The sequence below is a fragment of the Pempheris klunzingeri genome, chromosome 21, assembly GCF_042242105.1.
Source record: "Pempheris klunzingeri isolate RE-2024b chromosome 21, fPemKlu1.hap1, whole genome shotgun sequence".
Classification (NCBI taxonomy): domain Eukaryota; kingdom Metazoa; phylum Chordata; class Actinopteri; order Acropomatiformes; family Pempheridae; genus Pempheris; species Pempheris klunzingeri.
Window position 1 is genome coordinate 20,425,493 of NC_092032.1, and position 13,290 is coordinate 20,438,782.

General features: G+C 41.5%; 2 protein-coding genes across 6 annotated transcripts in view; one reads left to right on the plus strand and one right to left on the minus strand.

Moving 5' to 3' along the window:
- Positions 1-13,290, plus strand: part of LOC139221065 (NLR family CARD domain-containing protein 3-like) — a 191,847-nt gene that overhangs the window by 121,272 nt on the left and 57,285 nt on the right. The window contains exons 1-6 of one of the 4 annotated variants that reach the window (XM_070852975.1): positions 5,567-5,612; positions 5,868-6,017; positions 7,431-7,550; positions 8,038-8,243; positions 9,769-11,587; positions 11,937-12,110. The exons of 1 other annotated variant lie outside the window; for it this stretch is intronic. In XM_070852975.1, the coding sequence (XP_070709076.1) occupies positions 5,887-6,017; positions 7,431-7,550; positions 8,038-8,243; positions 9,769-11,587; positions 11,937-12,110 (2,450 nt within the window). In that variant the 5' untranslated portion in view covers positions 5,567-5,612; positions 5,868-5,886. Of the gene's footprint in view, positions 1-5,566; positions 5,613-5,867; positions 6,018-7,430; positions 7,551-8,037; positions 8,244-9,768; positions 11,588-11,936; positions 12,111-13,290 lie in introns of those variants that run through there. 2 more of the 4 variants (XM_070852973.1, XM_070852971.1) reach the window with 2 other exon arrangements.
- On the minus strand, positions 2,629-4,064 carry LOC139221089 (uncharacterized). 2 transcript variants are annotated; one of them, XR_011585873.1, is made up of 4 exons: positions 3,789-4,064; positions 3,488-3,659; positions 3,132-3,304; positions 2,629-3,009 (listed from the first exon to the last, which is right to left on the minus strand). XR_011585873.1 is itself a non-coding variant. In XM_070852999.1 (4 exons), the coding sequence occupies exons 1-4, from the start codon at positions 3,825-3,827 to the stop codon at positions 2,692-2,694; spliced, it is 654 nt and encodes a 217-aa protein (XP_070709100.1). In that variant the 5' UTR covers positions 3,828-4,064; the 3' UTR covers positions 2,629-2,691. The 2 variants fall into 2 exon arrangements, 1 of the variants encoding a protein (XP_070709100.1); XM_070852999.1 differs by having other exon boundaries at positions 3,180-3,304.

A 13,290-nucleotide genomic window follows, 5' to 3' on the forward strand; every position in this document is an offset into this window, starting at 1 on the left:
TAATCTGTTTTCATGTTCTTTATCAAAAGAAAAGTGATACGATTGATCATTTTTTCAAACTCAGACTCATCAATATGAGTCCCACAGAGCCGAACACCATACAAGGGTTAATAAGATGTTTTGTTTTGGTCAAATCTCCCCCTGAAGTTACTCCTCAGTAAAACCACCTTGTTTTGAGCTGCGTCTGTCGAGTTAAGAGGGGGAGTCATCTTTTTTGTGTTGCGCCCAGGTTCCCCTTGGTGTAAAACCATGTAAACGCAGAAAAGTGTCCTTCAAATTATTAGTAAAATGTTGGGAATAATAGTACATTTTCTGAACAATATTAGTAAAATTGTCTAATAATTAGTATAATTTCTGAAATATTATATTAAATGATCCTGAGAAATATTGTTAAAATATCAGTAAATTATCTGAAAAGGTTTTAAAAGTTATCCGATAAAGATTACAGTACAACATCCTAAAAAATATTTAGTAAAATGTCTGAAAAACAAAATGTATCTGTAAAAGTGTAAAAGTAAAAAATGAAATTTTAGTAAACTGTCCATAAAAATGCTTAAACGTCAGAAGAGTTTTAGTAAACTGTCCATATAAATACTAAAATATGTTCAATCTTATCAAAAAGTTCAACATCTGAAAAGTGTTTGTACATTTTCAGAAAAAAAATCATCAAATATGCAAAAATGATCCCAAAAATTAGTGAAAAATATCAGTAAATTCTCCTTGTGTGGTTTTAAAAACTAAATAATAATAATAATAACTAAAGAATAGTACAATGTCTGAAAAAAAGGGTGGAAAATATGAGGACATTTCCAAAAGGTTTTAGTAAAACGACTGAAAGATTTGATGAAATTCTCAGAAAAATATTCACCAAATGTGTGAAAATGATTCCTAATCTGTCCATAAGTGACTTAAAAAAGTCCTACAAACACTTTAAAATGTTCCAGAAGTGTTTGCAATGTGAGAAAACATTCGTAAAATGTCTGAACAATGTTTACATGTTGGATTCTTTCCTGCACGTTTATATGATTACATGATCCTTTAGATCCTTTAGATCCTCTAGAGGCCTGAATGTCCTCATGTCAAATGATCACACCAACGCCTGAAGGCACCACACGCCTGTAGTTTGATCTTTATTAGCTGTACAGAAGGCCGTTTAGAATGTGAACATTTATATATTTCCATCGTTACTTCATACAGTGCAGTTTAGTAAACAAAACATTCTTTAAATAAAACTCATTAGAGTTCATGTCGTTCATGTCACGTGTACAAAACACTTCTGGCCCCGCCCCCAACAGGTGACATCACCTGAGCCGCTAACAGCGAGGACTCCTGATAAACGGTGTTTCTACAGATCAAAGTAACCTGGTTATTGATCTCCCCGTTGACTTGTTTTTCTCCCCCCAGGTGTCCGATCACCTGTGCAGGTGCGTCTTGGATTGAAACCAGCCGGACACGCAGCAGGTCGCTCAGCGTTTCCACCAAAGCGCTGATAAAGAATCACAGGCCGCAGTGGGAAACCGCATCAAGATTTAATACTTCTGGAAGAACGGCGTCGTGTTTGGAGAACGTTTCAGTATTTAGAGAATAATTTCACAATTATTGGAAAACAAAGCTTCAATATTTCAACAACAGTTTGTTTACTTTGTGTCTAAAAGTACTGTGTTTAATAATAGTGTATTAATACTTTGTTCTCTAAACATTTATTCCTAAAGTCGTAATATCTGGACAAGAGTGTTTCATCACTTTAGTGAGTCAAATATTTAAAGAACAAAAAGAAAGATTTTCGGCACCAAGTTCAGAGATCAGAGACGCCACATTCAGACGGTCTTTAAATACTCACTAACTGTACATACTTTGAGATTAAAGTCATATTTCACAAAGAATAAATGTTGATATTTAAAAAATGAAAGCCATAATATCTTTAAATCACCATATTAAGACTATTTTTTAAGTCTCCATCGTAATAAACAGGTGAGAGCTGAAACATTTCACCTGATTTTAAAAAGGATTTTAACCACAAAACTGCAGAGAAGTTTATTTTTCCTTCTGAATCATATATATATTTATATATCTTCAGCTGGAAATGAAAACATCCTGGTGTTTAGGTGTGGATATAAACGCTGCTGCTAATTAAAGCACAAGAGGTAAAGATATGATAACGTATAAATCCAGAATGTTAGTCTGTTATTGGCTAGTACACAGGAACATTTGTAGAGTATATTTTCCTCAAATTGAAGAAAATGTTACTCTAAAAAAGACTCCATTTGGTCCCAGTCTAAACAGAATAAAAAATACTGAGAGCAGAGTAGATTTTTTAGAGTTAATTTAATTCTATTTAGTGTTAATATTTTACTCCACGTGATGACGGTTCACTCTACATGGTATTAAATAAAAACAACTCTACACCCATTTTACTCTCTATAGAATTAAAAGTTACTCATGTAGAGATGTATTTCATTCAGTTTAGAGATGGATTCCATTCAATATAGAAACGTATTCATTCATTACAGAGACGTATTTCATTCAACACAGGTGTATTTCACTTACTGTAGATTTGCTTTTCACTCAATCACAATGATACAATGAATGATGATCCGTAAGCTCAGTCAATAAATCAGCCACCGTACCTTAACAAGCACCTTTTATTCTTGAAATATGCAGATAACAAAAATAAAACACACACAGTCCATCTCAATGCAGCATCCGAGCCCTCAGCTCTGCAACCCTAGGATTCACCTTTGTGTTACCAACATCTATTTCATAAATGGTGGTCTGCAAGAAGTTGCACATGTTTACCGGGTCGTGGCTGTACGAGGCACCAAAGACAAAATGAGCTTTAAAAAGCTCATCAAAACAGGAAAGCCAGTCTGGTGACTTACAAGGTATGGCATGTTTGTCAATCACAATGAAGCACTTGTGAATCACACTCCTCTTGGTGCCCACAGCAAGCAGATAGGGTTGAAGGCTTTCCGTGATGCTGTCCAGATGCCCCTGGATGCTGATGCCCGTCTGTTACACACAAACTTCATTAGTCAGCTAATAAAATGAATCGATGTCCAATAGTATACATTGGAAATTATGAATAGACAGTTTGAGTACAATTTCAGAGAATCATCTTGACATCATTTGACCTTTATTTCAAAAATAGAAATCCTCGTTTAGCTGGAAGCTAATCTTGCCTCGATGAACTTCACAAGCTGGTCACTGGCTCGTCCAGCCGAGAGCTTTGGTCTCTTGCGGCCATGAGGTGATGGTGGCAGAAGGTGGATAAGGATCAGAAGGGATGACATGTCACTGCCCCGACCTGAAAGTACAGGAAAATAAATGGTAAACAAGTCTTTACAGACGGCTGACAGTCATTGTACAGTTCTTTGAAGAAAAACAAAAGGTAGCACCGTGGTTATCAAGGTGGTGTTGTACCTCTAAATGGACCACTCCAAGTTTCAGAAGCACATAGTATATTAATCATTATATCCCTCCAGCATACCATTCTCCACTTCTGTTGTAGATTCAGCATTTTGAACCAGGTGTTGAAGCTCGCCCGTCTGTGTGAGGCCATGACTCTGTTCAAGGACTTTCTGCTTGTAGACAGTAGGCCACTTCTCCAGAAACTTGGCAGAGACTGCATCACCAAACATCAGATTGAAATCCTGTTCGATCTTTAGACAAGATGGAGTAAGTCGAGACAGAACAGTAAACACGTAGTCATCTAAAATCTCGACTGTGATCAATAATTCATTAATTCTGTAGCCATACTCCTGCGTTAGCCATGTAATTGGCTAGCTCACCGGCTCAGTGTGCTCCTGCTGCACCTGCGCTCTGATCATCAGGTGAGTCTGAGTCAGCCCTCTGACTCTGCTGAGGAACACACACCAGGCAGGGACAGACTGACAGAGCCACGGAAGAAAGAACACTTCTACATTCAACCACTATAGCTCACACAGTAGCTGCACGTGCTGGTTAAAGCGGAAACTAAACAGCTGAAAGATCGTCCTTCAATGGCACCAACGCAACAACTTGAAATTCGACCTCGTACACTCAAAAAAGGTCTTATTTTTGCTCGCAGTCTGGAGCCCTGATAAATAGCGGAAACACAAACGGAATAAGAAAATATTAACTGCCACAAAAACCCACCTGTCGTTGATACACCCCAACAGTGGCAGGACAATGTTCAAAAGCTGGATGCTAACATTAGCTTCTAACACTGAGATACAGGCTGCACTAAAGCTACACCTACACTTTAACACTTGAAAGATGGAATGATACTTCGCAGTTTTACCTTGCAGACAAGAAATAATACAAGAAATAAACTTCCCTGATATTTGACATCATATGAAGTAACAAAGTTCCTACAGTTGCTCCTCTGCTGAGTGCGGATCGATCCTGAAATATCGACACCTCCGATACCGGATCTTTATGCTCTAAAATCGATTCTCAAATCAAAATATCGATACTTTTGATACTTCAGTCATTTGAGGTAATGTATATCCTTAACAGGAACACGGTGAAAAGTAAGTAAACTACTGAGATCCTGTCTAAATGACACGCGGTTGGTGGGAACTACTTTTTCTTCCGCCTGGGTAAGTGCGTCATGCGTAGTCCCAGTGTGTGAGTTGTTCCTGAACAAGAACCTGTGAATGAGGAACAACAGTGTCAGTGTTGGATGCTGTGTTATTCACATGTTCACTATTTACATGTTAACATGTCCATGTAACGTGAATTAAGACGCAAGTTTGCATCTTTATAGTGGTTCTTAATAATTAAAGAAGAATTTGTTTGAATGTTTTTATAATTGTAATCATTTACTTTGTTTCACAGAAACACCATTTTCACATATTTTGTATGATTGTGTCCTCCCTTTGGTTTTTCTATTGTTGTATTAACTCGGCTATATTGTAAATGAGGCCGCTACCTCAATATACTTCAGAGTTTAAAATAAATAAAAAAACAAACAAATGACTCTGCCTTATATTCTTAAGGAAGCTATGATTTGAAATACACTTCTTTTTTTAGATTTAAAAGACATATTAGGTGTAGTCGCATAAAATATAGGTGTCGGTGTCGGTGTCGCCGATACCAGCCTGAATTTTACTCAGTGTCGGATCGGAAAGGAAATCGGTGGTATGGAACATCACTACTTCCCACGTGTGAAAAATAGTAATGGCGTCAGAAACTAAACTTAAGGATCCTGAGTGGGCGTGGTTATGCATTTTACTCCAGGAGAATTTCCTCTGAATATTTCCTCCCACTCTAGCGTCCTAAGGTAGTGATTTCACTTCTAAATGATTAGAAGTTACTGTTTTTGAGGAAAATATTTTTCACTCTGGAAAAAGTACTCTCCAATTTTTGCTGTGCACTGTGGACATCCTGTCAGATCCTGCAGGCACTCATTTAAAACTTCAACACAACACCACGTCTACCTGGCAGCAATAACACACACTCATTCAGTTCAGACTGATTCAAGACAAAACAACACACACACACACCTGAAGTCACCTGACTTCTTGTAAGTAGAGAAGGGGGAGGAACCCTGAAAGTGAAAGTGTTCAGTTAGTTCAGACTCCATTTTGAGCCGACGGAGCAGAAGGAGGAGAAGTGAAGGCTGAGGCAGGGTGAGTGTTATTTTGTGTTATTGAACAGATGAACAGAGAGCAGGTGGAGCTCTGGCTGCTTTTGTTACACTGTAAACTGTGTGTGTGTGTGTGTGTGTGTGTGTGTGTGTGTGTGTGTGTGTTTGTGTGTGTGTGTGTGTGTGTGTGTGAGAGAGAGATTAGAGCTACTTCCTGCTCTCTCAGTCTCGGTGTGGCTCTTGAACAAGCTTGTTTCTTTCCTGTTCTCACAGTCGGTGTTCCTGCTTTACCTCTCAGACTGACTCCTGTCCTGAAGATGAGTGTGTGTGTGGAGGAAGAGGAGGACAGAGCAGAGTCTGCAGTGTCCAGCTGTCTGTCTCTGAAGAGTGACTGGTCCAAAGAGAACCCTCCATACTTCAGTAATGAACCTGGACCCTCAGACACAAAGTAAGAGAGCTGCTACACACTCATCCAGTATTTGCTGCTCATGTTTGGTCATTTTCCATCAGTGGGCTTCAGGATCAAAGAAAGGTTTATCATCTAGAGATGGGATTTATGGCTCTTTGAAGGGAGCCGGATCTTGAGGAGCCGTTCCTTTCAAAGAGCCGTTCAAACGACTGACTCGTTGTTATATTTACTTATTTATTTATTAGAAGTCAACCAGGGGTAACTTGTTTTCATCAAGGAAACAATCACTGGTAGCAGTTGTAAAATAAGATTTGGTTCAGAATAATTCAAACATATCTATTCTGAAATATTGATTATAATTTCATTTGGCTTGTGTTTTCAGTGTAATCGTTCTATAAGATGGTGCCGTACCAACATGCTTTGACAGTGAGATCACTATTTTGAATTTTCCCTTCACCTAAAAAACTTTGTGGCACAATAAAAACTACGCAGGCTGCAGATAACTTCCATGCAAAATAACTTTAGTGTGAAATTTTCCACACATGAACATTTTAACAATACAGAAAAAATATGAAAATAATAAATAAATATATATATATATATATATAAAAATAATATAAATAAAACTAGAATAGAAATTAGGACATGATACAAAAGTGAATGCATAATTGTTCTAAACTACCTGGTGTGTGTTCACCTGAACTACTTTACAAACAGGAACTCAGCTCCTCGACTGGAATCCACATCAGAACAATGGAAACAATAACAAATAACTTTTCTTCAGTGGTTAATATCTCCTGCTCCCTGAATGTAAATGTCTTCAGTCCAGTCGGGCGGCGCTCACTAATATCTCCTCCCCTGATGCTGCGCATCTGTAGCTGCGTTTACGTGAATGGAGCGTGCTGTGGACGACTCAAACTCGATGTCATTAGTCGTTCAGGTGAAGGCAGCGTGGACAACTCAGACTCGTGGGGCACACAGGTGACACATGAAGGCAGCGCGGGCAATTTACATATCAGAACGGCTCGCAACTGTGAATCGGTTCTCATCGTTCACTTAAAAGAGCCGTTCAAAGACTCGACTCGTTCGCGAACGTCACATCTCTATTATCATCCCATCTCCTCTGACCTCACTGAGTCTACATTAGAGTCTGTATCATATAGATCTAGTGATGGACTAATACATATGATGATAAACGGACTGAAAACAAGGCAAATGCTTGTGTGCTAACATGCAGCCCACATCCTAGTAAGACTCTAGTTTGAACACTACAGCTAAACTTTTTTTATCAGGCGATGGCTTTTAGAAAACCTGATTTCAGAGGGTGCTGCCGTCCCTCAGCCTCCCTTCTGTCTGTGTCCATGCTGTGCCAGAGCTTCCTGTAAGGTTTTATTATCAGAGAATTTATCAAGGATTCATGTGGTGTGAATCAAAACATGCTGGTGTTTGCAGAGTTCAGTACAACAGGCAGAGAGCAGAGTCTGCAGTGTCCAGCTGTCTGTCTCTGAAGAGTGACCGGTCCAAAGATAAACCTCCAGACTTCAGTAATGAACCTGGACCCTCAGACACAACGTAAGAGACTTTGTTTTTTACTGTAAACTGACAGACTGATAGAATTGATGCGTTGATGGTGAAGACAAAATGCTAAAAGATGTCTGTTTAAGATGCAGAACTATTAGTGCAGAAACTGTTTCAAGCTGAGATGAATCTGGTTTTATTTCTTTGGAAAAACACCTGAGAACCTCGATTTCAGAAGTTTGACTCCAAGAAAATATTCCCACATTGTCGCTCAGCGTTAGTGTCCCTGTGAAGATTTAGAACTATTCAAAATCAATGTTACTGTGAAATAGAGTTTGTAATGATAAACGACAGGCAGATCACTGAGAGGAAAAGAAAATTCATTTTCCATTTTCATTCCAGGCTGAATGCTGAGTTCAAACTGTAAAGTAACACTTTGACTGTTGTCCTCGGCCGTCTGAGATTCTACGCAGTACTGACCAAATGCTTTTTATCCAACAACAGCCAGCAAATGATTTTAGTTAAAGAAATGTGTCCACAGAAAGAGGAAGAGGAGCTGCGCTGTGTGTCAGGACGTCCTGAAGGATCCAGTCGGTAGCAGCTGTGGACACTGGTTCTGCAGACAGTGCATCACCTCATACTGGGACCAGTGTGCTTCATCAGGAGGCTCTTCCTGTCCCCAGTGTGCAGACAGATGCAGAGCAACACCTGGACTGCAGACAGTCAGTCAGAGCAGCTGTGAACAAAGTAAGACTGTCCATCTGTCACTGGTCTGGACTCACTAACATCTGTTGTGTCATACAGCCGTGGGTGTGGCTGAAGATTAGATTACATGTGAACAAATCCATCCTGATTCATTGTAAAGACACAGACCACCCAAAAATGAAAATAGTGATTAGTTTCTGAGTTTGTTGAGCAGTAGCTTGGTCACCCCCCTCATATCCTCCTCAGACCTGGAGGAAAAAAAGGTTTTGAATATAATTTACATCATTTAAGCAGTTGGGATGTAAAACATATCAAAAGACTTTTTCTCAAAGATGAAATTTTTAGTGAAATATTCCTTGTAGTGAACGTTGTCAGTCTTTTCCACAAAGAGAACATTACAAGCAGCAATCTATCAATGATAAAACAATACACTTTAACAGTAATCACATTTAAAATTATGAATTTTGGAAACAAACAAAACTAAATGTAAAAGCTGCTCTACTGCCCGGCTCTCTCCATCCTCATCAAATATAACAACATCCTGATGGAGAACAGAAATACTTCTTTATAAATGTCATCACTTAAACAACTCACTGCCTTAAAACAGGTTATTTTCCTGTTCCTGCCCTTTTGAAACAACAGAACCCCATGTGTGTATAATCACTAGAAAGCCAAGGAGGTCCTCTTTACAGTGTAGTAGAACTCAGATAGACTACATTAATGATGCCTGACTCAGACAGAAGTGAATTGCCAGATCTGAAGATAGTAAGGGAGTAGCACCCCAATCATCAGAGCACAGTGGATGGGCTGGGGGGGTCTGGTTTTATCCTGTTCTGGAAATAGTACGAGCGTGACCCATTGGCAGCACAATATGCAAGTACAAGGGACTTGAATCGGCCAACGGTCGCCAGTCCAGGTTGCAGAGGAGCTGTGTTGTGTGGGAGAACTTGGAAAGGTTGAAACCAGCCGGCTGCTGCATTCTGGATGAGCTTCAGAGGTCAGATGGATCGTGCAGGCTGAGCAGCCAGGAGCCAGTTGGACTAATCCAGGCACAATGGTCCTGAACCAGAAGCTGCACCAGCTCCTGGGTGAAGAAAGGGCTCCGGGCTAAAACACTATGGTGGAGGACAAACAAAAGACATGTACAGAGGCAGTGACTGACCGTAACTACATGACTGAGCTTCAGTCATAAGATGAATCTGAGAGGTGAATGGCTGGTGATGGCAGAGGACAAAGCAGTAAGAGTGGATGCTGTGAGCAGGCTGGAGCTGCACAAGCGTTGGATGCAAGCAGGAGGGCAGAAAGGCAGCTGAAGGGTTATCCTGAGGCACAAGGGAACACAGTAACAGGCCAGGAACAGGTGAGCACAGGTGTTCAGCAGGGAGAGTGAGCAAAGGAGCTGCACAATACACAAACCCAGACAAGGAAGAGACACTGGAAACAAGGGAAAAACTCCAAAAGTGGACTTTATTCATTTTCTTATATTCATCATTTTTATGGGTCATGAAAACAACCAGCACATCGTCAAACTGTCTTTGCTTTGTTTCAATCTTTCTCTCTTTTTTAGTGAATGGTGGTCTGCAGGAGGTTCTAGATGAACATAAGATCAGCCTGAGGAGGAGATGTGAACGTGTGACTGAAGGAAGTGATGAAGCAGGAAGTGATGAAGCAGGAAGTGATGAAGCAGGAAGTGGAACCCTCCTCAACAAGATCTACACTGAGCTCTTCATCACAGAGGGGCAGAGCGAAGAGGTTAATACCCAACATGAGGTGAGGCAGCTGGAGACGACTTCCAAGAAGAAGACCCTCCATGACGCTCCAATCAAGTGCCAGGACATCTTTAAAGCCTTACCTCACCAACAGACACCCATCAGAGTCGCTCTGACGAATGGCGTCGCCGGCGTCGGAAAAACCTTCTCAGTGCAGAAGTTCACTCTGGACTGGGCGGAGGGTTTGGAAAACCAAGATGTCAGTCTGGTGGTTCTGCTTTCGTTCAGGGAGCTGAACCTGATCAGAGACGAGCAGCTCAGTCTTCTCAGGCTGCTCCATGTTTTCCATCCAACGTTACAGAAGGTCACCGCAGAGAAGCTCGCCGTCTGTAAACTGTTGTTCATCTTTGACGGCCTGGATGAAAGCAGACTGTCACTGGATTTCAACAACGAGGAGGTCGTTTCTGACGTCACCCAGAAGTCGTCAGTCAACGTGCTGCTGACAAACCTCATCAAGGGGAATCTGCTTCCAGCGGCTCTCGTCTGGATCACTTCCCGACCTGCAGCAGCCCATCAGATCCCTCCTGCATGTGTTGACAGGGTAACAGAGGTACGAGGCTTCACTGACGCCCAGAAGGAGGAGTACTTCAGGAGGAGAGTCAGTGATGAAGAGCTGTCCAGCAGGATCATCTCACACGTCAAGGCCTCCAGGAGCCTCCACATCATGTGTCAGATCCCAGTCTTCTGCTGGATCACTGCCACAGTTCTGGAGCACATGTTGACTACAGACCAGAGAGGAGAGCTGCCCAAGACCCTGACTGACCTGTACTCACACTTCCTGCTGGTTCAGACAAAGAGGAAGAAGCAGAAGTACGAGGGGGGACATGAGACAAGTCCACAGGAGCTGATGGAGGCTGACGGGGACGTTCTCCTGAAGCTGGGGAGGCTGGCGTTTGAACAGCTGCAGAAAGGAACCATCATGTTCTACCAGGAAGACCTGGAGCAGGTCGGTCTGGATGCCACAGAGGCCTCGGTGTACTCAGGAGTTTGTACCGAGATCTTCAAAAGAGAGAGTGTGATCTTCCAGAAAACAGTCTACTGCTTCGTTCACCTGAGCGTTCAGGAGTTTCTGGCTGCAGTCTACATGTTCCACTGTTACACCAACAGGAACACAGAGGTGCTGAAGGACTTCCTGGGAGGTAGGGATCACTCATCCCTGGATGTCTTCCTGAGTGGAGCCATGATGAAATCCTTTAAAAGCAAAAATGGTCACCTGGATCTGTTTGTCCGCTTCCTTCATGGCCTCTCTGTGGAGTCCAACCAGAGACTCTTAGGAGGCCTGCTGGGTCGGACAGACAACAGTCCAGAAGTCATTCAGAGAGCCATCGACAACCTGAAGAGGAGAAAGACGGACGAAGTCTCTCCAGACAGAAGCATCAACATCTTCCACTGTCTGACGGAGATGAACGACCACTCAGTCCATCAGGAGATCCAAGAGTTCCTGAAGTCAGAGAACAGATCAGAGAAGAAACTCTCAGAGATCCACTGCTCAGCTCTGGCCTACATGCTGCAGATGTCAGAGGAGGTTCTGGAGGAGTTGGACCTGGAGAAGTACAACACATCAGAGGAGGGACGACGGAGGCTGATTCCAGCTGTGAGGAACTGCAGAAAAGTTCGGTAAGTTCTTAAAATAGTGATCTGTTTGTTCTTGATTTGTTTCAAATACTTTGACAACAAAAGAAAACATTGACTCTTCAGTTGGTTTTGTTTTCTAGCTGTCAAATAAATGATCACAGCCTTCTGCTTATTTCTAATAATTGTAATATTGTTGCTGTTCTTCTATCTACCTTCCTTTGGGTGATGGAGGCCTCATACAGCCCTGGTAAAACAAGTGCTGCACTGCAGAGGTGTGATGTCAAAGCAAAGCTCCAATCAGGAAATGTTAAACTATTTCATCATCACATGCATGATATCAATATCAGGTGTCCTCTTTTATAATATGATGCTTTGTAATTTCTGTTTCAAGGCTGTCTGGCTGTTCTCTCTCAGAGAGTCACTATGAAATCGTGGCCTCAGCTCTGAAGTCCAGCCCCTCCCATCTGAGAGAGCTGAAGCTGAGTCTTAATCAGCTGAAAGAGTCTGGAGTGAAGCAGCTGTCTGCTGGACTAGAGAGTCCAAACTGTGGACTGGAGACTCTGCGGTCAGTTCATGAATTTATCATAGTAGTTCATCACTTTAAACACCTGAAGAAGTTTCTTCAGAAATGATCTCTTTGTTCCAAATGGCTGAACATTTGTGAGAAAAAGGTGATAAATGGAGTGTTTGACAGGACGGTTGTGCAGCTTCCACAGAGTCACTGTTTGGTCCTTCAGTCAGTGAAGATGTAAGAGGAGCTCATTTCCATACACCGGTATCTCAGTCCTGCCTCTGTCAGTGAAGGCCTGAGCCAAATATCTTCAACTGGATGTGAGGGATTTTAAATGTTCTTTAACAACAACATCACCTCAGGTAGAGCAGCCATTGTCTTAGATGCTGACAGCAACATGAGTCGTTGTAGCAGAAACAGGTCGATGTTCACCACTACACCTGATCAACAATTATATAGACTGTTGAATGACAGTCAGTCTACCAGGTGCTGTCCTGACCCAGTCCCTGCTACATCTTTAAGGACTGCTTTGAGTGCAAGCTTCACCCTGTCAGACTCATCATTAACATGTCTTTTTAAGGTGGATGTTTTCCAGCATCCATTACAATCACTGCTAGAAAAACCACCCCTAGACACTGATGTCTTAAATAACTAGAGGCCTGTATTAAACCTTTCATTTTCAAGTGAGATACAAGAAAAGGTTTTTTCAGAAAGTTCACCAGCTTTCTGAACAAAAATATTTTTCTATAAAAGCTTCAGTCAGGGTTCATCTACATTATGTATTCTTTGTTCAGCCTAAACTAAACACCACGTTTGACTAGTGTGTTCAGGTTGATATGATGTGAACGTTGTGCCACTGAGCTGCAGACAGAAGGCTGATATCCTACTGATCCACACTGAGTGTCTGAATACATAAAGCAGGCACATTTATTTGTACGGCTCCTTTCAGACTCCAGTTTGATCACGGACGACAAGGTGTCTTTTTTCATACAGACATTTATTCCCCAAGTGGTGAAATGATGAAGCCAATGCCGTCAATGCCAAATATACAAAGTCATATACAAATATATGAGGCTGAGCACAAATTCAGAAGATGACTATTAAAAGAAATGCATGATAAACTCAAACAACAGCACACTGTAAATAGACACAGGCTTCATTCCTCATTGGCTGCATGAACCTTTGGGGAGAAAACTTCCAGAAGAAAACAATGTGCTCTTCTTCAGTGCTCTCA